Here is a 24,792-nt window from a genome sequence, read left to right as displayed (position 1 = left end):
CAGTTGGCTGCAACCAAGACCCGCTATGTTCGTTGGACGGTTGCGTGTGTGCTAGGAGGTCGGCGACATGGACGATTCTTGCTGAATTTTAATGTTACGCACCGTTCAATTTATGCTTCACTTCTACAAATTAACCTTGGGCAAAGTGAACTGCTAGTGTAAATTTTTTTATGTTGACCGTTTGTTAGGCTATGCATAGAAAGAGTGGTGCCTACAATCTATATATGACTGCGACGGTTATAAGTAAAAAAGACCAACTTAGTAGGAAAGGCCTTAAGATTTCGTGAAAAATAAGAAGTGTATTAAAGCTATGAACATGAAGCCGTTAACGACGATTATTTTCATAATCACTGCTTAGCCTTTAGGATATGTTTCAGACTCCTTGTATCTTGTATTGCGTTTTTGTACAATCGTAACAATGTGCTCACAAATTCAATTTACGATGATCACGAGTTATTTTAATTGAGAACAATGCTTTGATATGCGCTTCAAGTGGTCGGTCAAATCATATACGGCCATATGGCTGTACATGTTATTTATAATAACTTTCATATGGACAAATTATATTCCAAGATTGCCGATTTTTTCTTATTCTGAAGGTGAAAATGATAACTCTTACGAGCTCCGAAGACGAGTTGGCTCCCCACATAAATCTGGAAGAAAAATTCACGAAAATGGTGAGATGGGAAACACTTTCTAGTAATAAATTAAATTTCGATTTTGCTGTGAAATTAATCGATAAATCTGACTCAGCATACTCTTCAAAACAATCCTTTGGATGCATTTTATCAGAGATAGATTTTATGTCGAACGTTTTTTGATCCAAATTTAATCTCAACGCAGGAGCCTTCCCGTGGGAAGACTTTGTGTGTCGATGGAGCGTGCCAAAGATGATGGAGTCTTCACTTCACATGAATGTATTTATAAGGTCAGTTTGTAGCTTGAATAAATACCTGAATTATTATTAATTATTTGAATGAATTGAGTCCTTCTACACGAATCAATTTCTCTTTTTATAAATTGAAATTGTTCGAATGTCAACCGCTAAACTGAATGGTATTATTTCAATTGTTTGTGATAACTTATCATGTGTACCAAAACGCACGACGTTTCGTTATGTGCTCTACAGTGTCAGAAGTCAATACTGCTTGCCAACCTCTCTCTATAGATACAAGCTTTACAATCACGATTATAAATAACCAGCAATTTAACAATTTTGTCCGACATTGCTCGGTATCGATAGTTTCTGCAATTTTAGAATCCCGTAAATGAGATATAAATGATATATGCTAATTACAGAATAGCATGTTCAAAAAAATTTTACATAGAACTCCTGCCGACTCCTGTTTTGAAGTTCGAAAATCATATTTATACGTAACACAAGATTTTTATAAAAAATTACAACTAAATTCCTTTTTTTTTGTCTAGCTCTCCCATCTATGATATCTAACGCCGTACTTTCTCACAGTTAGAATAAAATTTCAGTAATATCCCAATAAGCACGATAAGTATACTCTGGATACACGCCTAACAGCCCCAAAGTAAACGGACACTCAAGCCCCAAGATACTCAAGAAAAGTAAAGCAAAAATTTTGACAGGTATCGGTAGGACTTTTATATGAGCGCAAACTTTCTAGGAGATTCCTGGCCTTCAAATCCCAAAAAACAATTCGCTTTGTAATTCATTTTCTAAAGAGATGTGGAGCCCACGCCATCAGTCCACCACATTTTCTTATTGGATACGGGCTGCCTGGACGCTCTCCCCAACCGACATCTCTGTGCCCTCGAGAGGTGTGTCTAACTGTATACATTTCCAAGTGTCATTTACGTATTTCCGGACTACTCTTGCAGATTTAGTTCCCATTAATAAAATCTGATCAGAGAAAATATAATAACCGATTGTTTTTCATTTCCATACAGTTAAATATGCAATGTATATCTTTTTGGTGACCAAATTTACAATGATAGCGAGGCTAGTAAAATTACCATATCATGATTATTGAATATATTCGTATGTCCTTTAGACGTATGTGGGTCATATCTGTAGATTAATTAAAACGCATCCGCTTTAATTTCGATACAAATATCATACATTTATTCTTGATCGATGCAACTATTTCATTCACTTTCAGTTACGCTCTCCTACATCCGGAGTCTGAGGTCTGGATGCTGGTGACAGTGGATGCACTGGATGACTCTGATGGTCTCTTGTCAACCCTCGTCCGCAGCTACGGCAACATCCGCCTCGCTGCCCTGGACCTGAACCTCTTGTTCCTCGACACTCCCCTGGCCGGTTTCTACACGACGCACGAGCTTCTTGAATCACGTAAATGAAAGAAACGAATAACAAGGCAAATATCTGCAATCATAGAAATAATTTTGTGAGGTGAGACTCCACTGAAATTTTGTATGTTATTCGTATCAGCCTTGGTTTAACAGAAACACCCGCTACATTTCCAAGATTTGGATATGCAAGAAATTGCATTAATTCACGTTTGGATTTTTGCCATTTGTTTGAACAGTCACCAAAAAGAGATGATTCAACAAATGTATTTATAATTTTAACATGAAAATACTCTTCAATAGACATGTTAGTATAGTACGTAACATTTTTGTGGCGCAGGCTACATCAACGTGCAGATGAGCGACATGGCGCGTGTTGCGCTGGTGTGGCGGTACGGTGGCTTCTATAGCGACAATGACGTCATCGCCCTCAGCTCCATCAGTGACCTCAGCAACGCTATTGCATTTGAGGTGTCAAGCACTAAATTTTACATTAATTTAGTTTTAATTATCTTCTCATATTGTTTATACGCTCGAATTATCATTGCTAGTTTTTTAGATGAATCAGTCTGTTTCCAATACACTTTGGAAGTAGTTTACTATCAATCTTGTAATCCATTTCCATTGCACTGCATCACTTTTCTCCAATAAATTTTTCGTTTTAATATTTGTTATTTTCAGAACAACAGGTCGATTGCCAACGCGCTTTTCCACTTTGAAGCCAAACACGAATTCCTTGTGGCTGTGATGAATTACATGCCTGCGCACTTTGCGGTAACTTAATTAAACTCCACCGTTTTTTTGTGCCATTAAAAACGAATACATACGGTGATTGACCATTCATATGCAGCGCATGAGTAATAATACTTATAAATAGCCCGCATAGGCAATATGAAATATTTCATTATAGAAAATTAAGGTTATCAAACTGCTATTCTTTTGTTGCTTTCACCATATCTTCTTATACATACAAGAAATTAAATCGCACATATGTATTAAGCGCAAGTAATTTTACAGCCAGGTGAGTGGACAAGTATTGGTCCGCAAGCCACGACCGCCGCGGCGTTAGAAATTTGTAACGAGCGTAGCGCCCTTCCGTACTTCGATGACGTCCCGAGTTTGTGTCGTGACGTTACACTTCTGCCGGAGAAAATATTCTATCCGCTCCCATGGACGTACTTCAAGAAGCTTTTCGAGACCAGTTTGGCGGGAAGCTTTCAAGAGGTCAGTTTAGCTTCAATGGTCATGATTCTGTTACTAACTATTGGGTGAACAATATTTTTTTATGATCGTAAATTCGGTTTACATGTTTTGGTGAAGTAAAATTTGTTTGCTTTAACACGTTGACTACGATTGCTTCATCTTGTGCTAGTATTTCATTTTTTGTACTGTTTTTAAATAGGGTTGCCAGACGGTCATTTTTTCTGGACAAATTCCGTGATTTAGTTTTTCTCAATTGCGTTGGCCAGCTAAAATTTATGATAGGGGTACTTCTTAATTAAATTTTAAATACTTCAAAAAAATTAATGGAATTTTAATAGCGTAACCTACAAATAAATTAGTATATATTGAGTTATCAGCATTTTTTGGCCTTTTTTGTTCTCGGATTTGGCCGATTTAAGGCAACCTGAATTATGTATGTACCACTACGTCATGGAGAAATACATTTCGTGGTACGCATTTGTACAACTTCGTAGTCAACGCGTTAATCGAGTTGATGGCTGGAATTCATTACAGTTTTTAAGCTTAAATTTACGCACAGATGTTTTAATTGCAAGAGACTTTTATAAATGCGTTCAAGGTTCAACTAAATTTAAACATCAAGATGAAACTTCTCTTCGCGTTAACTCGCTTAATTATTTTTACTGCATGTGAAGTTTTCATACAAATGTCACTATAGAGTATAGACTAAGGTCCAAATCTTAATGTATTGCAAATTGGTATTTGAAATAATGTATTTTTGAGGTATAAGTCTGTCTAAACTAACAACCTTAAGGCTATAGTAAAAATCCTTTTATATAGAAGAAGGAAATTAAAAAATGCTAGAGAAAATACGAAAAAAAAATTTGGCATCAACATACATAGAAAAGCATATTATTTCGCATCAATATACATTGATAAACATATTATTTTACATCAACATACATAGAAAAGCATATTATTTTGCATCAGCATACATAGAAAAGCATATTATTTTGCATCAGCATACATAGAAAAGCATATTATTTTGCATCGGCATACATAGAAAAGCATATTATTTTGCATCAGCATACATAGAAAAGCATATTATTTTGCATCAACATACATTGTAAAGCATATTATTTCGCATCAACATACATTGAAAAGCATACTATTCCGCATCAACATACATTGAAAAGCGTAAGAGAAGCAGAATAAAATTTTGTTAAACTTAAATCTGCTTTCCTCAGGCGTACCCCAACACCCGCGCGCTGCACTTCACTGGGTCCTCCTCCGACCGCGTCGCCGTCGACGTGGTCGAGAGCCCCACGAGCGTCTACGTGCAGGCCGCCACCCACCGCTGCCCCGACGTCTTCTCTACCGCCACCAGGAGGAGCCGGTTCTTCTGAGTCACTCTGAAATATATAAGGGTCGTGTTGTCCAAGTGATAACACATGTGCTAACACAGCACAAACAATGAGCGGACGTAGCACTGATAAGTAAAATGGAAGTGTTATGTTGTCAAAAATGTGACACACTTTATTGCACACAGCAATTGGGTGTAGCACAGATACGATCTTTTTCAAAAACAAACTGAGTCAAAATTACCTCACAAAAAGTGTACCCTCCGTTACATGGATTAAATATCATCATTTCTGTACATGCATATATATAAGAAATAGCGAATGTTTTTTATTAATAATTTTTTTTCTCTCAGTCGAACAATGTTTCTTGCTGGAGTTGGCAGATCAATACGCTGGTTACCAGGAGACATTTTAATAAACGACGTTCCGAATACATTTTAAAGGAGGAACTTCAGCCAAACTATTGCAAAACATAAAACTATTTATGGATTAATGCGAATAATTTTTTAGCTTGCTGAAAATTAGTACAGCGGCAGGACTAAAACAGATCCTGAAATGAAGTTTTAAATTTATATTTTTTAACGCTATATGATCATATGGTTACGAGAATGGCCTGTATGCTAAATAGGGCACTAGCACTACGAAGTAGCACTATGCACCACGAAGTGTCCTGTTGGTATGCTAAATACGTCACAGACACTAAGCACTTCCAAGTAGCTCTACAATGTTTAGTGTCGCTCAGTGTCGCACTACTGATTCGTATGCAGAAAGACTTTGAAGTGCTACTTCTCTGTTAGAGTACTTAATAGTGCCGCACTACGCTATGAGTCTATTGAAGAATGGTAGTTAAGGGCTCAAATAATTAATTATTCCCTAAGTAATTCTCATTCTTTGCAGAAGATTGATGTAAAATGTCTAATTGTGATGGTAATGGTACTAGTGAAAATTGTGATGGTGAGCTGAAATTCGCAATGCGTCTGCGCACCTTTCCCATCATATATTCAAAGTCCACGCTTCCCAAAGACATCGAACAAAAGAGAGAAGCATGGAAAGTTATTGCAGAAGAATTCAAAATGACTCCAGAAAAAAAACAGAAAAGAAAATTCAAACATGGTATCAAAAACAAGAGAAGTATTTTCTACTTCTACGCTGTTCATCTGTTTCGCCAAGGAAAATGTCAGCCTTAAGAATAACATGTTGTTCACTGAAGCGGTACACTTTTTTATATTCATGGCATGTAGTTCCTGAGGTTTTTACGCGATGATGCCTTTGCTGTAGGCCAAACAGATCCATAGCTGACGAAGTAAATAAGGATAAATATACCGTAGTGTCGTCGTGAAGTGCGGTGTGTCGGACACTTCAGATTTTTGTAGTGCACGTTATGCTTTTGGCTCTATTTAGCATACCAACCGTAGTGTTCCATGCCGCACTATGGCTTGTAGTGCGTAGTGCTACTTCATAGTGCTAGTGCCCTATTTAGCATACCAACCGTAGTGTTCCATGCCGCACTATGGCTTGTAGTGCGTAGTGCTACTTCATAGTGCTAGTGCCCTATTTAGCATGCCAACCGTAGTGTTCCATGCCGCACTATGGCTTGTAGTGCGTAGTGCTACTTCATAGTGCTAGTGCCCTATTTAGCATGCCAATCGTAGTGTTCCATGTCGTACTAGTAGGCACTACGGCTTGTAGTGCGTAGTGCTACTTCGTAGTGCTAGTGCCCTATTTAGCACACGGGCCAATTTTGCGTTGCTTGCCACTTGATATGATTTTATATCAAATTACAGTCTCTAAACTCATGGGTTTATTTAGACAAAATATTAATAGATTGAGAAGAGAGCAAATAGAATAATCTATTAATTAATGCACAACGAAGAAACCGAAAGTAGTTGGTAGCATATGCAGTCAGGGCGGAAAAAATTGAACACTCGACATTTGTTACTATCGAAACGCACTTATTTATACTATGTTCAAAAATTATTAGTGTACTGCAAGCAGCGATTTGTCTAGCATTTCGTTGACTGTTTTATGATATTCATTCCGTATTTGACGGGAGAATAATATTGTTGCAATAATATGAGCCGGTTTCAAATTGCCCCAGTATGAAGACCAGTTCTTTAAACAAGCATGCCAAGAACTTCACAAGAATAGGTATTATTGTTAGGCTTTGCCGAATCACCGATGCCGATAATACTATTCCTATTAAATATAATATAACAATAAATTGACCGTACAATTTATTAATATTATTTAATTTATAATATAACAATAATTGACCCTCTTTATCAGAGGGTTTTTACAGGTGTGTGTCGGACTATAATTCAATACATATATACAGATATGATTAAAATATTCAATTTAAAGTTGACACCACTAAAGCGCTTAAGAATATCAATATTGAATTTAGCGGATGCATAACACGACTTGCAGAGAACCTTGTATGACCGATGTGCTGAAATGTTCAGAATCAACATGTTGCAAATGATTGAAAAAGTTGTTGCCGAAAAATACTAGTATAGTTATTATACCAGTGCACGAACCACAGTTTCGTTCGAGGTACAACCAAAAAATTAACTGTTTGTGCCTCTGTACATAAATTAAAGAAGAAGAGTTATTTAAAATTTATACATGTGCACTGTCTTTACAAAAGAGGAGATAAGCTGAGGTTGTATTTATAACCAGTCGGACAAAAGTGCGTAATACTTAGCATAAGCCGCTACGTGGGTCATCCCGGCGCTACACCTGCGCTAAATAGAATATTTAATATCCGCCACTCATGCACGCACGCCCCGTTTATTCAATTCGTGACATACAATTAAAAATTAAAAATGAACATTCTTAAGAATTGTTGCGCTGTGGCGAATTTTTTTCTTATACTTAATTCTTACCTCCTACGCTGTAGGCTATCAAAACAGTAAAATGGGCGAATTGAAACATGCCGGCTCGTTCCATTCAATCAATTTGAAAAAAAATAAGTTGGAAATTAAATTCACACCTTTCAATGCGTAATGCGCCGTGGAGAGGGTTAATCCCATAGTTTTACCTCTTCATTTCTAACTCCGAGACTTCTGAAATCAAACGTTTTAACGTTTAAATTGAAAAGTAAGAGAGGTAAAAATGCAAATAAAAAACCCACCGCAGCGCATTGGGCATTAAAATTTGTTTATTTAAATAAATATTCGTTGGTTACGGTTAGGACCGTATAAGATACCGCATAGACACTTTCACAACCGATTTAGAAAAAGTCTGGGACAAAAATCTGAAAGAGGAAAGTCTTTGATTTGGGTTATTCTATATTTGATAATAATTGGTAGTTTTTATTAGAATTTATGGAAGAGTCATTTTTCGTAGTATAAATTATAGAATAAAACTTCTAGATTGTTCATCTTGTAATCATCTTTATAGCCATTAAGTGTTCAAGGTATAGATGTGTATTTAGGTACAAACTATTTATATTGTATCAATGTATGATGAATTGGTTTACAAAATTACGGAAACATATTTATTCAATTTATTTCTATTAATTATTTACTTCGTTAGAACTTGTCACTTCGTTCATAGATGGTTCAAACAAAAAAACACTAGCAGCATGGATATATGTAAATTTAAATGTTAATACGCATAGAAAAATATTGAAATGAAATTACGTAGCTTATTAATTGACAAATATGATATCATATTCGGAGTTTAATGCTCATGTTCGTTGCTGGGCTTTACGAAGACTCGGAATATTGGAACATCAGCTTTTGGTGCAAATGGCGACTGCTGTGTCTTCGAGATGATATTAGTTTTCGATTTTTTGGCCAAAAACATGATATAACATTAGCTAATTGTGCCACGAATTTAAAGTCTAACTCGTGGTATCCAAGATGGTGTGCAAAGAGGAAGTTTGCTTGTGGTTCAAGAACAATGAACCTCATCGCCGTTTGGAGTTACTGTGCTGTTTGCTCAACTTGTGTCTCCCATTCGAACTTCACTTCATTAAAACATGTTTGGAAGATTTAAACAAAAGAGTTGACTTGAAGGAGGTGGAGAATAAAGTAAACAGTCACCAAGAAATAGAATCTTTGTCCAGTAATATCTTAGATGAGCACACTCGTAGCAGGATGGTCATCTGCGTGGCGTTGCTTAATGCTTCTAACCGAACTGGTTCCGACATGATATACCGGCTGTTATTAGCAGCAACGCAACCAACTGGAAGTCATGATGTAAACTTCCTGAAGGAAATGTTGCTCCTCTACACAATGGTGTTGAATCATCCAGCATTTACGTTCCAGCAGAAGAACTCTGTGACCAAACTCTTCGAGGCACTCAAAGAAATGGACGAATGTGAAACTCCAGTTCCAATCATGCAGGTGTGTACTTGACGTGCATTTTATCATTGAAAATATTTAATTTGATTTAAGTTGTATTGGATCTTTTATATGATGAATGTGACAAAATTTGAGCATGCTGAAAACAAAATTTTATTATTATTTCACATTATATTTGCTGTTGTGCCTGTTGACTGTTGAGTTGTGCTGTTGAATTGTGGAATGTGGGCACATGGAGTGATCATTGAAGAATTTGAAGCTAGACTTCCCATCTATAAGGTCATCCATTTTTTGGAATTAAGCCAACTAGGCTGGACGCTGGATTGATCTTAATTATTTGTTAAAGTAGGTAGTAGCCTAAATTGTGTAGACACCACCCATGAATTAGAAGAAAGGTGGTCAAGTCTTACATAATGTAAGCCTGAGTTACACTGAGTTACATTCATCATTCATCTCTTCACTATTCCTCTGGTAAAAATTAATAATGGTACATTTTTGCCACCAATTTCAGAAATTGCCTGAATATTTTCTTGTTTCTGATTCTGCATAGGGCCTACCTAATCCTGGGAGTGACCTAGGTCCAAAGTAGGGCAGAAGCCACCCAATCACCCATCAATCAAACAAATACTCTCATAAATCTTGCAACTTGTCTCTGTTCCTATTGCCTTTTCTTAATTTATTTTGTAAATAATGAGGAAAAGTACTTTACCTACAGCTTTTGATAATCACTCGTGTAACAATTTTATACTTGTGACTCTAGAATACTACTGCCTAGTGCCAAATATTCCAAGTTTAGCCTGTGCTAAGCCCTTGTGAAATTAAATCTCCAAGCAAGTTGCCTTTCCAGTCTTGCTGAGATTATTTAGAACCGGTTCATTTTTAATTTCCTCATATACTCAATAGTTTCTTCAATTTCTTACGTATGAAAATGCTGGTGTCCAAGATACCTAACCCTTTACCGCCTGATTTAAGAGTAGCGTCTGGGTAAAAAATCGCAAATTTTTATGCTTATCTTAAAGCTGACATCCTGACCTATACAACGGTACCAAAATTATCTCTGTACGTTTATTTATGCGTTCACTACAGATGGCAAAAGGGTTAGGTGTCATGGAGCTCTTTCACATTGTTAGGGGAAAATTAGCGGCCAGGGCACATAAGGCTAACATCTGTGGATGCTACACTTCAGTTATCAGGTAGCTGTCATGCAGGAAGGTACTTGTGCAATAATTCCCCCCATATGTGACTGAATTTGAGATTAAGTAACATCTTCCATCTTCAATGCCTTGATATAGTGTGCTGCGGGGCTCTCGGGGCTTTGTCGCGCTCTCCTGAACATTGCACTTATTGTCACTGGGAAACTCTCCTCTTATAGTTTTGAAGCTACAGAATTGAGACATGAACCATTCTATTTGCAAATAAAGGACCAGAGATTGATTGTAGCTTTTTTTCGATTTCATTATGGTTTTGAAAATGTTCTGAAAGAATGGGGGAGTGGGGAAGAAAAATAATAAAAAATAAAAAAAAAATGCCTCACCTTTCACCCACAAAAACTATAATTTTGAAAAAAAATCTACAACCAATCAATAGATATGGTCTTTACGCATCAAATGATATACATCTTGATGTTGTAGCTTGGAAATTCTAGGAGGAGATAGTTTTCTACAGTACCCCTGTTTTTGGCTGTTTTCTAAGAATTTTACATTTTCTTTCATTTTTCAAGAAATTGACAGTAAAATCTGTCTATTTTTCTGTTTTACATATGTGTACCAAGTTTCAAAGTGATCCGTTAGTAAATATGTAACCCAAATAAAATTTGACCCAGATGCTCCCCTTAACTTAACCCTTTACTGCCACGGAAGTTGGCAGGTGACTGACAAATGAATGAAAACAAACTGCTCCTTCACTTGTTGAGTTATGCATAGCAGTGTATTCTATAGAGCCATAAGAGTGAAAAATATATTACCTGTACAGGTGTTTGTTTGAAAGGCAACTTGAAAGTCTAGTTTGGCGGTAAAATGTTAATAGTCCACTTATAGGATTCAAAAATGAACTTGAGGAAGGGCAACAAAAATTGTTCTCCTTTTCCACTATGAAATCATAACAATACAAATTTTCACAAAAAAATAGGAAGGAAGAATATTTATTTTTGAAACTAGTCGAAAATGAAATCTTAACTATGTAAGAATAAGGAAGAAAATGTTGAAGTTACTTATAACCAAATCATATCAGCTCTTGTACAACTCATAATTCCTTCAAAGTTCAGTTTATTAAATAGATGCTTGTTTAATGTAATGTAATCTTTCAGTGTGATGCCGCAAGCTTTGGGGAGCAGAATGCTCGAGTGTCTTCCGATGAGGAATCCAACCCCCAGCAACTTCCAGTTACGGCTGTGACTCCTGACTCTGCTCCCGGTTAGTCAACTTTACACGTTTCCTTTTATTGGCAATTTTAATCTTCAGTTCCACTTTATTTTCTATATGCTAAAGATGCAGGAGGTTAGATAAGAAAGCAGATTAGACTTGATTTTGATCATAAGTTGTCCTCAAATCCGGATCAACAAGTATATCAAGAAATGCAAATTCATAGTTTGCTAATCAACTACCGTAAAATGGGGTAACTTAGGCCACTTTTTTTTATAAATGATGCCATTTTTTACTAGCTAAATTATACTTGAATTGAAACATGCAAAGTACAAGTCTATACTCTAGCTCCATTCACCATAAATTGCTGGCTCCTGCCTCTCATAGTCTTTATGTAATTTCAAAAAAAGTGATGGTCTTTGTTACCCCAGCTCTTGGTTCTATGTCAAATAGTTTTTGAGTTGTGGGGGTTTTTGTTAAAAAAACCAAAAGTGGTCTAAGTTACCCCGCCGGTCTAAGTTACCCCATTTTACGGTACCCTATTTGAATTTGTGCATTAATTTGTCACCTTATTTTATTTGCTTTATGTGAATACATTTCATCTATCATCCTAATTTATAATTATTGTATTTATCAATGTGATGAATTGATATCAATAAATTGTTGATGTCAATTCTAGATAACAAAATGTGATGAAAATTATTTACCATCTGAGTATTTTCACATCTTCTAAGGTTAAATGACGAGCAATTGGGATTTGTTGTGTTCATATAAGCTAGATATGATGTCATGGTTTAAACGTTCCAAACTTATAAACTTCCTGTCATTCCTAGAAACACTTATCTTGAAATAATCTTCAACTTTTTAAACAAAGCTGCCATTAAATTGATGGGTAGGATTATGTTTTTTCAATAATCTATGAATATGATGCAATGGGATTTACATAAGAATTTATACTTAATCCCTTTTGGCTTATTTATTTTAGCAAAAGAAAGAATTATCAGAGTAATTCACACAAGTTATTTATTTCCAGAAGTGGCTGTTTGCCCAGACACCATGGAAGCCTGTCTTCAGCACCGCAGTGATGGTGCCCCAGCAAGAGTACCAGGTCATCTGAGGTATCTGGAGAACATGCCTCGGGAGTTCTTGGAACAATTGAGCCAGCAGTTGAGTGGTACAGTGCCAGCCATTCCTTACCTATCTCACACTATGCATGGAGTGCCCATGCAGCAACAGCCTCCAAGACACCCAGCAGTTTCGATGCCTTCAGAGGTGCCTGGTGCTTTGAACACTTTCTCTTCAAGTCACCACTTTCCTCCTCTTGTCTTGGACTACGCAACAATGCCAGCTAACTCCTACTTTTCTTCAACTGCTCTAAATCCGCAGCATCGTCAGTTTGCCCTCGCAGAAGCCATTACATCACCTCCTCCTCTGTCTGGGAGTTCAACTCTGCCTCCAGAGGGATTGCCCAAAGCTACGTCTTTTTCAAGAGTGGACGATTCTGCTCAGGACCTACATAGCCACCTTCTGCAGCATGTGCCTCCTTATCCGATGTTGAGAACAGGTCCGGTTTATGGTGAATATGAAGAGCCTGGCGCCATTCCAATTGTTCATGATGCACCTATTGCCATCATGGGTCCACTGCTTCCTCATCAGCCAAACAACCTTGATCATAATGCCAGAAGAAGAAACGTGAGTCTACTTTGAAATTTTCAACCTATTCTTGCCTAAGTATTTTGATGACATTTATTTGATTTTTTTAATATCTTATTTAAATAATTTTTATAGGTGTTATTAATAAGTTAACATGCATACTTATGAGGCTCAACACGTACCAGCAGAAAAGTTTTGTTCTTTTTCAGATTTTGTAGCTTACATTTGAGACAATTTCTATTCTGCATGTCATTACCTCATACTCTGTAAATGATTTTTTTTTCAGACTGAGAGCGAAGAGGAGTTTATGTTTGGAGACGATGTGTCGGTCTCAACAACCTACATTTACAACTCAAATCTTGTGGGTCCAACTCTGGCTCATCATCACAATTCCTCAGTTGTTTCTTTAGGTGGTAAGTTAATCTAATACTTTTATTTGCGTTTTGTTGACTTTGATATAACCCTATCTATAGAGAAGTGATTCTGCCTCAATAAAAAATTACTCAAAAGGTGTGACTTGGCAAATATATCTACCTCTTGTGAAATGTATTCACTTGGAATAGGTAGATATGGTAAAGAGTCACAGAGTTTAATTTTCTAGTAAATTAAATTGTATTTTTTAATATTTTTGCTTGAATCGTCAATACATTTTTGTTTTCTTGAAACGTACAGTAAAAAGCTTTGGTCAGAAAAGCATTGTTGAGGTCTTTTTCAATTTTGTATTGTGCAAGTTTTTTATACCACTTCATTACATTTTTATGTTGAACACTTATGAACCGTGCAGGCGTGGTGAATGGCACTGAAAGAAGCAGCGGCGAATGTTTACTGCCGTGCGCTTCCGCCACTGGAAAGCCTAATGCTGAGTTTGGGAGTGTGCCCATCATCTCTTGTTCTCACCAGAACACCTCGTCTGCACAATCTTCTGCTCAATCATCTTCTCCGTATGCTTCTCCTCCTCAGTCATTACCCACCAGTCGTTGTGGCTCACCTGCCCCTGGGGTGCAGGTGCATCAAGAGTCACTAATTCCTGTTGTTTGTTCAGACACAGCACCAAGCAAAGGTTGTCTCTCTCTACAAGATTCAGCACTCATTGCTAACAACCTTGCTTGCTTTGCCTATCAGCAGTCACAAAATCTTCAAGCGCACTCCAATGAGCTAAGCTTGACTAATGCCCCTTTTATCAACAATGACAACACTGATGATGAATCTTTACAGTTACAATCGTCTATAGTACAAGATAGTCCTGTTTTAACAAGTAATCTTGTTTCTGATCTTTCTTCTTCTCAACACTCGTGTGGTCCTTTGAGTTCACTTCATTTCTCTCCAGAAAGCTGCCAAATATGTCTGAATACTTCTAACGTCGTTGTGTCGTGCCCGGATAATAGACTATCCAAAGGCACAAGGTCTGCTACCCCTACAGGATCTCCTTCTAAGACTAAAGACGTTAAAGGTGATTCCTCTCTGAAGTTCAATGAGAGTGATCCTAGGAGACAGGTTACAAATGTCAACGTGTCCACTGCTGTCACAACAACTGTCACCACGGTCACAGCTCACAACAGCTCCTCTTCTCATTTGTCCCCATCAAGAAAAAATGTCTACAAGAGCAGAAAAAGTTCCTCTAATGACATTAAACATGACAAGGGGACCTTGAAATCGTCGCAACAAAAGGAGGAATCTTATTCTCAGTCCAGATCCAACATTTTTTCTGATTCCTCATCTCCTGGCAAGAGCAAAACAGAACAGGTTAGGCCACTGGAAGAAAGTTCCTTAATTTGCTTTGGTATGGATACTGCTGGTGACCCTTCCTCTTGCAGTTCTCAGTTGTGCTTCATGTCTCATGGAGATTCGTCTTACAGCAATTCTATCAGTTTTACTTCCTGTCCGCATTCATGCAACTGCAACTACACACTACAGTCTGAATCGGCCTCAACTGACACAGCATTAAGCATGACCACCTCAGAATCCAGCTGTTGCAAATGTTGTGACTGTGAGCCTGATCAGAAACTCACTACTGACTTCAGTCCAACCATGAGGCCTCCAAGTAGACCCACGTCAGGAAATCAGATTGGTGCAGCTCCTCATCAGCCGAGCAAGAAATCTCAGCGCGATGATTCTACCACTCGTCATGCTAAATCAAAAGGAAATGCCTTGCCTCTAGCAGCTAACGTCGTAAGAACAGACAATAGGCCGAGGGTTGTTGAATCAGATCATTTAAATGAAGTGCCCAAAATCTCCAGTTCCTCTTGTATGCAGGTAATTATTCATTGATGATTTGTTACAATTTTTTTAAAAAAAGATTGTGTACTTTCATCACTTTCTGATGAAAATACTTTCTTTCATTCACAATGAATATCTGATCCTATCATATTTTGTTGATTGAAATCAACTTGATTGTATTTCTGTGGGAACGCTTTTTACATGCTAATTTTCTTCCCTCAGTCTTGTACCTCAACTGATGCAGAGACAAAACCAACTGCTGGCCCACACGCTTCCACTACAGTTGACAACAGAATAAATTTGAGGCGTGAGGACCGAATGAATGGCGTTGTTTTACCTCCCGCTTCGTCTGAGATTGCTTTACCTCCTGGGCACACTTCGGTCCGCTCTACATCTCCTGTCAGTTCGACGTTTTTACCAGGAATTATGGGACCAGATACTCCTCTTACTAGTCAGTCAGATCCCACGCTAAACGCTCCCGAGCCAGTATCTTTCACTGACCCAACATCCCGTAACTCGAGACCTATGTCTCCTTATGCTGATCACAGTCCAGCTCCTGCAATTGTATCATCGTCCAGTGGCTCTCGAATGTGCAATTCTCCAGCAACGATCACACAAGCCTCGTCTTCTTGCATCTCGTCTTCTGTGACATGCATGGCCGGCCTCACGTCCGTCGCTGCGAGTGGAAGCATCTCATTCGGAGACGTCAATCTGAGTTCATTGGATCTTCCAGAGCAGGATGCTGTGGTGCTCATCAGTAGATCCTCCTCATCTGATTTACCAATGACAAGATCTGACAACAATAAACTACCGTGCAGTGTGGCTGATCAGAGCTCATCCCATAACAATGATGCCAAATTTACCTGCCAAAAGTCCGATGCCCGAGACGGTGATCCCAATCGTACTCCTAGGATATTGACAAATAGCAGGAGCAAGCCTGTTCCTAAAGGCAACAATAATAATCATCATAATAGCTCTAATAATAGTAATAATGCCAATAGTTTTAGTCATAATAATAAATATCGCGGCTCTGTACCTAATTCGTATGAAGATAGCAATGCTTCCACTTATAGAAATGTCTCTGGTCTCAATTCTAGAAATGCAAAACGCAATTTTGACTGCACGAACGGTGTAGGATCGAACCTCATGAATCTCCCACCGCCTTTGAAGCCCAATGTTGGAGAGACGCCTCACTTGCCTAACAGCAACGCTCCCGTAAGTTGCAACTCGCGTTCAATGCCAAATTCAGTTGCGCACAGCTGTGAGGCTGAACAGAAGCCTCCACTTCTGCCTTGTCCTGCCTCTCGCAATGCCCACCCTGCATGCCTCACCAACGGCATTGTGCCGCCCCCTAACTCCTCGAGCGGAGCGCCTGATGTTCTACCTGATGATGCGACCTCTCATTACTTGGGACGTCCTTGCTTCATGACGGCGCCGCCTCACTTGCTCGCTAGAGGTTTTCAGTTTGCACCACACAACTTCTTATCAACACCTCCACCCTCGCTGCCATTCTTGTCTGGTGCTCCTGGACTGTTACCTGCACCACTACCTCCTCCTTCTAAGGTACCTCCCATGGCGCTCTCCAGCTCTCCTCCCCCACTCACCACGTCCCCGAGTAAGACCTCCACCTTCACCACCGCCTGCACCACGACCCTCACGTCGTCTTCTGTGTCATCTCATCACCAGCGCACGCCACCGCCGCAGCAGCAACGCACGTCACCACCGCGCGGCTCAGAACAGCCACATCCTTTTGCTTCTATTCCGGTGAATAAGAATTTTATATTGAAAACAAACCAGTGTGTTGAAAGTCATTCCTAAGAAGAGGCCTGAATTTATATTTATGGTTCAATAATTGGGTTCAAAAACAGCTCTCGATATTTCAAGATACTCCAATTGATAAGAGTTGATACTCATTTTATCAATGTTTGCTCAACTTTAATTCTAACATTTACTGTTGATCACCAACTTTTCTAACTTCTTCTGAATATTCCTTAATCAATATTCCACCCTAGTAGAAACATCATTTCACTTATTGACTGTTTTTTTGTAAATGTATTCATCACATTCTCAACCATGTTTTATTGCTACCAGGGTGTATACAACAACAGCAACAATAACGTCAGCAGAAACAACTCTCTCCATCACGGACACAACGGAGGAGCTCAGGCCCTGGCCCCGTACGGCGGGCCGGTGTACATGCCCTACGGCCATATGGGCGCTCCCCAACACTCGTATTTCATGGGCGGTCCTCGTCCTCCACATGTGCCCCACAAGCTCCCTCCTCCCCCTCCTCCCCCATACTCTGCACAGCGACATGGTTAGTTCTATTGCGATTTTTTCAGATGGAGTGTTTGGTTGCAGCTTTATGTACACATGGACCTTAGTGTGATCGTATTATATTATTATTAAATCTGTCAAGATACAACTGGACGTTATCTCATTGTTTATAGAGTATTTAAATTTTGTACTGTGCTTTTAACCTAAAGGACAAATTAGTTAATATTACTATTAAACCCCAAAAATAGTCATTGTTATCAGTTATAGGTTTTCTATTGCATTTTTGTTGCAATAGCTGCTAGTCAGATAATAACTAACCAGGTCTTTCCAATATTTTTCTTGTGGCAATGAATTCATTTTTCATTGCAAAAAAAATTGGCGGTAATGGACCTTTATATCAACAGGAAACGGTAGTATAGGTGGAAACAGCAGCAGCAGCAGCACGTGCAGCAGTCACAGCAGCAACAGACAGCACAAGTCGCGACACGTCAACAGGAAGTCCCAGAATAACAACAATAACAATAGTGGGGCAAGAGGAGGAGGAGGATACTGGGGACACCAGCCTGAAGGGCGAGGACCTAGCAACCGCCGGGCACCTGGTCCTCCTGCTGGAGGATCTACCGACACCTCGCCAGATTCTTCTCAATACTCCTCTCCTCCTCAGACTCCTAGTCCTGATCAAGACAGCAAAACCCCTGGTGAGAGCAAAAATCGCTTCTTTCTGCACAAATTATTAATTAGCATGCACTGATAATGAAGACAAATTACTGGTAAATACCGTGCATGGTCTGCCACTGTCAATAAAGCTCCCGATGATAAAAATGATGGGAGAATTATTAGCTCCTGTTTCAAAACAAAAGCTTTTGTAACGAGTATGACCACGGACATGACCACGATATTTATTGTCTCAAAGTGTAGTGCAAGCCCTGAACATTTCTAAAGCAAGCATCCCATCATCCCGGAAATCCTGGCCGGTCTTGTGCGCCTTGTGAAGACGGGGAGTACGGTAAGCTTCTGCTGGCTCCCGGGACACGTGGGGGTGTGGGGCGGATGAGGCGGCGGTGGGCGCTGCTTTGTCGGACGTGCCCATTTATAGGAAGGAGGTCTCATGCCTCTACCACCACTCCCTCATCAGGGCTAGCGTTCGCCATATATGACACGAGCTGTGGCTAAACACGCGAGACAATAAACTGAGAACAATCAAGGCCAGAGTATCAGCATGGAGCTCATCGTACCAGAGATCTCAACAGATGGAGGAAACGCTATGCAGACTGAGGATTGGTCATACGCGCCTCACCCACGGCTACTTGATTGAGCGCCGTCATATGACATACTGTGACGATTGCCTGGTGCCCTTGACACTGCTGCATTTCTTTGCGGAGTGTCCTAGCCACCGCAAAATGCGAAAGAACTGTTGCCCCAACATATCAGCCCTTGATTATGACGAGATGCTCAGCAGAATGCTAAGCACCTTAGACAATACTTGATAGAATGCAATCAGCTGCCAGAGAAGTTTCATGATCCTATAATGACACCGCATATCGGCCATATGCTGCGAAACTGGATTACTCCTAGCCCGTGTTCCAGACCAAGCCCCACTTCCTTGATTACCTTGGACATAAAACCGGAGTGGACCCTCGCTCCATCACGGAAATAATCTAACTGCCCAACCCCGACACCTGCATGTATCAGACTGTAAACCTGAAGACAGAAGAGATCAAATTCCTTTGATGTAACTGAAGATCTTACCTCCGGCGAGATAAAAAGCTATCTGAAGCGCTAGTAAACCTTATGCTACTACTACTCGCGACCAAAAATCTTGCAAACTTCATATCTAACCAAGATCGAATCATGAAATCAAGTTTGATTGTGTAATCTTCAAAATTGTTTTATTTGTAACGAATTCATGATTTATTGTTAATAACAAACCCTGTACGAAAAAATAGTTGTCTGATATAGCTAAACTGTTTTCATAAACAGTTGGAGACGGGCCCAGTACAGTTGCAACATTCTTTAAAGCTCTTGTTTCAGGATTACAAAGATACGACCGAACGTAAATCGAACCTTTTTACATATATTCGGAATGTGTTTTTTCAGATTGCCCACGTTTTCTTCTATTAACTAATGAGCTTGTTCGTCATTTGTTAACATTTCCAACATGTTGTTTGTATTTGTGGCACTTGAAATTTTATGCCCGTGTTGATGCGCTTTCTTCATCTTATCGTTTATTGTTTTTTATCTTATTTTCAAATTCGTCATATTCTATTATTAATATATTTGCAGGCAAGAGAAGCGAAGAAGAACCCTGGGATCGAAGCGGCTTTCCTCCCACTAAGGGAACAGGATCGCTAGGAGGTGTAACTGGTGGTGATTCCACGCCTCCCATGCCACAAATGCCGTTCATGTTCCCTCCACACCACGGCTCTTCTGCACGCCCCAGGTATCTGCAGTATCTGCCTTACAATCCCTCAGCACATCTCTGGCGGTACCATATGCCTCACTCACGCTTCCCTGCGCCGCCTCACATGCACCAGCCACAGCCTCCTCCACACGCAGAGAAGAACAGCAGAGAGACCACCCCAGCATTGGTACACTTGCCTCAACCTCCTGCCGGAGACAGCAGTAGACATCCTGAGGGGAGAGGGCCGAGCGTTAGTCCTCCAGGCCTTCCAAATGGCAGTGTGCCCATGCCCATGGGTTCAAATTCGTACACGGGTCATCATCCCGGCAACTATCCCATGCTAGTCAATGCCGCTGCTGTAATGGCTCTTCACAATCTTGTGCCCAACCCTCATCCCCCAGCTGGACCTTCTCATCCTGCTCCCCCTATTAACCCTGCACAGACGTCGGCGATGAGTAATGGATTTCCTGCTCACGCGCAACCTCCAATTCCGCCAAACTTCTCGTCGCTGCCTAGCATTACGGCAGCTGGAAACATTCCCCCTGAAATTTTTTTCGCATCCTATGCTCACTCACCCCAGCACAGCCAGTACCCACAACCTCCAATGCTCCCCCATCTCAGCGCACAGGCACCACTCATCAACAACCTACCTAGCGCAGCCCCTCACTACTCGGCCAGCAAAAAACCATCGTCTTGCTACAACTGTGGGCAGCTCGGCCATCGAGGCACTGAATGTAGAGAAGCTTCCATAGAAGACATGACCAAGCGTTCCAAAGTTTCATAGATTATTTGTGCTGCAGCGGTATGATTCGATTATCATAGTATTTTGCTTGGTTTTGTGAGAGGACTTCATTAAAAGCGTATCTGTAAAAGGCTGGGCACTAATAAGTGAATTCTCTTGAAGGCTTTTACGTCCTCAAGGACTTGATACTGCTTATGTGATGCCCTTGTGTAATGGACAAGAAAGATGATCTTTGCCAGGTGCGGCATTGGGATAATCTATTAACATATAGAAGAGGTGCTCCACATCTACTGTAGGCAATTGCTCCTGTTGAACCTGAGTCCTGCAAATTGGGCTAATTTAGTCATCTTGTTCCTGATGAGGCGCCTGTGATAAGAGACGGGGAGCATACGAATACTATCTTAGACTAGAATGATCGTCTTGCAATTTGTGAATCACGACTGTTAGAGTGCTAGTTTGCTAGTGCTAAAGACATCCCGAGGTAGGTTCTAGGTTCTGTGATGCAGCCATGCCCGTCATTTCTAAGGTTTCTATCATCACATTCGTTTGTGTAGGCCTAAGGTTTGTATGTGATGTGTAGTCAATATTTTTTGTAACGTTGTCCACGTGGTTGGAATCACTGCCATTTTATTTAGCATGATATTGCATAGGGTTGGCGTCAGGCTGATGGTCTTAATGTAACTAAATACTTCGATACTCTTCTTCCCTTCGAGTGTGTCCGAAAGTTTGTCATGTGCGTGCGCTAGAAATATTTCCAGAGATGATCTGGTGTTGGCTGCTAACTCGTATTGCTGCTCTTTGGCTCGGGGAATTGCCGCACCTACTCGTTTTAATTTAAATGATTGGCTACAAGGAGCTCTGTTGAAAACAAATACATGGGAATGATAGGACTGAAGAGCAGTGTTCTCATGGTTTCTCTATTCGTATGCTGAATCTTTCATTGACCAAAATATATTACAAAAAATAAATTACAAAATTACTAAGTAGAAACGAATGTTTTTGGTCACAACTATGATATTGTCATTATGTTTGACATAGAAATATTGTCAATAGAATCCTGCTGTTTACAATTGAAGAAAATATTTCCGGAAATGAGGATGGAAAAATAGCATGATTTTGTTATTTAAATTCAATAGCTGGGGGAAGACCCGAAATTATTTTGCTGAATTTTTTCTCATGTTATGATGAATGATTCAAGGTACCTAACTTGAGATAAAATTGTCAAAGTAAATTACATTTTGTTCACTGAAATTTTATGCTCGTGACGCTTGGTGTGTCTGCCTACCCGTCTTCATGTTATGCCGCCAGTCAGATCATACGTGCATCTGCTAGTCAGTAATACTGTCATTTGTAGCTCCTAAGTAACCCTTAGTTTTAATTCGTATGTTTTGCAGAAGAAAATAGAAAAAATATGGTGCGCTCCTCCTTTATGGTTATATTGTTGCTAATCGCTAAATATATAGCTAAAAATATTTATTAGTTGTTTCTACGATCTACTTTGTTGTTTAAAGGGCATTGTTGTCCTGTGATTGAAAGAGCAATTGTTTAAACGGCTCGTTGATGTACGTAATATAGGCGATGTTCTGGATGAATGTTATGCGTCTCGAACTGTTGACAGACATGATTGACTTCAGCAACGGATGTATGTATCTTGATAGCAGCTGATAAGAGACCTCAATTTTTTTCTTCTCTTCCTAAAATATTTTCATTTCTCAAAGATAATTGTGGTGTTAAGACAACCATAAATCATAGATGAGCTCGATTTCTTTAATGCGGACGAGGTAATCAATCACTTTTAGTGCTAATTGAGTTCTTCATTGCTATTGGAATGATGTTAATAGCGTTCGGCGAACCTAGCATGCTACTGTTAGTACTGTGCGTACAAATCAATTGCTTACATATGTTCCGTCTCGTGTCCCATTGATAGTTTGTTTTGCATTAAAAATTATTATTTTCCTTGATGAAGAGTGTTGTCCTTGTTTATGTCTAATGACAAAACCTACATTATGATCGAAGTATTCTTAGAGATCAAGCATCTTCAATGACGATCTTTGTTCTGCAGAAAATTAGCTCTCTGCAAAATTATTAAAGCTTATTATGCATCTAGTTTTGCCTGATGCCATTATGTGGATATTATTGATCTCTACCTTCTTTCATAACATATATATGCTCGAAAAAATAAATTGTGGCAGGAGTTTTCTCACGCTGCATTCTAGTGTTGGCAAATGGCACGGAATTATTACACGTGCATCATAATCAGTTCATCTAATTCTGTCGCGTATCTAGAAATTATTTAATTTTTATAAAAATTTTATTTATATTCGTCATATTTACGACTGTTTATGTAATTTGTTGAAATTATCAATTTTTAAACCGCCCGTTTGACTACTATTGCAACATCTAATTATGCGTTCAAGAATAAATTACCTCTGAATTAAATCCACAAATCAAAAGATTTCACAGCTCCTCTTCCCTGTCAGCTTTTGCGGACCAAGTATGAGCCTAATTCTGTTGATCATTCTATAATTACTCGTTATATTTTGACTATATTGTTTTGATCACAGCTCTCTGTATCTCCTGTACTTGTGTTACTTGCGCGTTTTTTTGCAGTGGCCGCCCTGCACATGTGAACGATATTCTAATATGTTTTGTTGAAGAGCAGCAAATAGACAAGGTTGCAAGTTTCGATGAATAAGGGTAAACCGTGCTTATCGGCAACCGGCAACCAAGCGTACAATTTACGTGAGAAATAAACGATTAATTCGAAATATAATAGTTGCGTATAGTTGACCGTACTTCATGATGTCTTGGTGGTGGGTTAGAAACGCTGTTTTTCGTAGTTGAGTGAAAGGATTGTTGCCGTTTGGTCAGTTTTATCCCGGCAAATACATAAGGGAAGATTAGACCGTCTCTCAGCCCTCCCTAGCCGAGCTGTAAATAGTATGTAAATAAGTGGAAGATAATCTAGTGGCCATATTGTTATGTAGTGATGTACGACGTTCAAGGACTTATTTTTTGATGTGCAGTTTATTTTGTCATCTTTTTTATAGATCCTGTTACTGTATAACATTTAGAAAGCTCTATTAGGATACTCGAGGAATTCTTACTGCTGTAGTGGCACTGATGATATCATACCATTTACTAGTGCTTATAACTTATCAAGATAATGTCCTGCTTCTATATTTGCATGGTTGCGCGTGGATGACAGACGTTTGAACGTGTATGCTTCATGCCTTGGGGTCGTTCTTTGTGGACCATTAAGATGAAATATTCATTGGTATGATATTCTTGTTGTGAGGAGGTAGTACTTAGGCAGGCTGGATACCACGTTTGTCCGCTCGGGAAAAATTGCAGCTGCTGCTTCTTGGAATGTCTTTTTTCTCAGAGATGAAACGCGTTGAGGAGGGTCGCTCGAGATAAACGATAATTTCCTGCATTTCATTCCTAGTGTAAATTTAAAATTGAATTCATGTTGAAAAGATGCGGATCAAGCGATTGGCGACAATATTTTCTACAATGCATTTTCTCCCCCCATTTTCCGTTCTACAAAAATCTTTGCTTAGCGTTCTATGTTGTGAATATTGTCATTGCCATTGCTGCGCGCCTCGCAGATAATTCAGCCGATAACATGAGAATACAATCAATGCTGTATGAGTTTTAAACGTCTTCCTGGGACGGTGAGATGTGCATCTTTGTGGTGATATTTGCATACTATGGACGTCATCGGTATATAGAGTCCTCCAGATTCACAAGTCGTGCTCAGTGATAAATGTGAGAATGGTCTTCCTTCACTGGCAATCTTCTTCGTTTAGGGACGTAGACCTTGTATAGGTTCGACCCAGACTCTTGACTTCTACTTGACGGCCTCTTTGATCTCTGTTGGTTGCTACTGACGAAGACTAATCTCTAAAGGTTATACGTTTGATTGCTGTTGATGTGGTCTTCTACTCACTTGGCAGACACTATCGTGTACAAAACAATGCGTGCAGCTGCTTGGTGCTTGATG

At 39.4% G+C, this 24,792-nt stretch overlaps 2 protein-coding genes across 2 annotated transcripts; both read left to right on the top strand.

The window, feature by feature from the left end:
* Nucleotides 1–45: 45 nt before the first annotated feature.
* On the top strand, nucleotides 46–5,430 carry LOC108668098 (lactosylceramide 4-alpha-galactosyltransferase). Its single transcript, XM_018155243.1, has 8 exons — nucleotides 46–677; nucleotides 844–928; nucleotides 1,696–1,791; nucleotides 2,133–2,326; nucleotides 2,624–2,754; nucleotides 2,965–3,057; nucleotides 3,301–3,507; nucleotides 4,713–5,430. Exons 1-8 carry the CDS (start codon nucleotides 482–484, stop codon nucleotides 4,869–4,871), a joined length of 1,161 nt encoding a protein of 386 aa, XP_018010732.1. The 5' UTR covers nucleotides 46–481; the 3' UTR covers nucleotides 4,872–5,430.
* Nucleotides 5,431–8,554: 3,124 nt separating this feature from the next.
* LOC108668111 lies at nucleotides 8,555–21,754 on the top strand. The gene is made up of 9 exons (XM_018155255.2): nucleotides 8,555–9,178; nucleotides 11,442–11,547; nucleotides 12,530–13,188; nucleotides 13,436–13,562; nucleotides 13,934–15,402; nucleotides 15,589–17,130; nucleotides 17,458–17,683; nucleotides 18,048–18,341; nucleotides 19,927–21,754. Exons 1-9 carry the CDS (start codon nucleotides 8,693–8,695, stop codon nucleotides 20,826–20,828), a joined length of 5,811 nt encoding a protein of 1,936 aa, XP_018010744.1. The 5' UTR covers nucleotides 8,555–8,692; the 3' UTR covers nucleotides 20,829–21,754.
* The last annotated feature ends 3,038 nt before the right edge of the window (nucleotides 21,755–24,792 follow it).

The sequence above is a fragment of the Hyalella azteca genome, unplaced genomic scaffold (genome assembly GCF_000764305.2).
Source record: "Hyalella azteca isolate HAZT.00-mixed unplaced genomic scaffold, Hazt_2.0.2 contig13953, whole genome shotgun sequence".
Taxonomy (NCBI): domain Eukaryota; kingdom Metazoa; phylum Arthropoda; class Malacostraca; order Amphipoda; family Hyalellidae; genus Hyalella; species Hyalella azteca.
The sequence above is the reverse complement of the archived record's forward strand: the minus strand, read 5'-3'. Positions and strand labels throughout refer to the sequence as shown.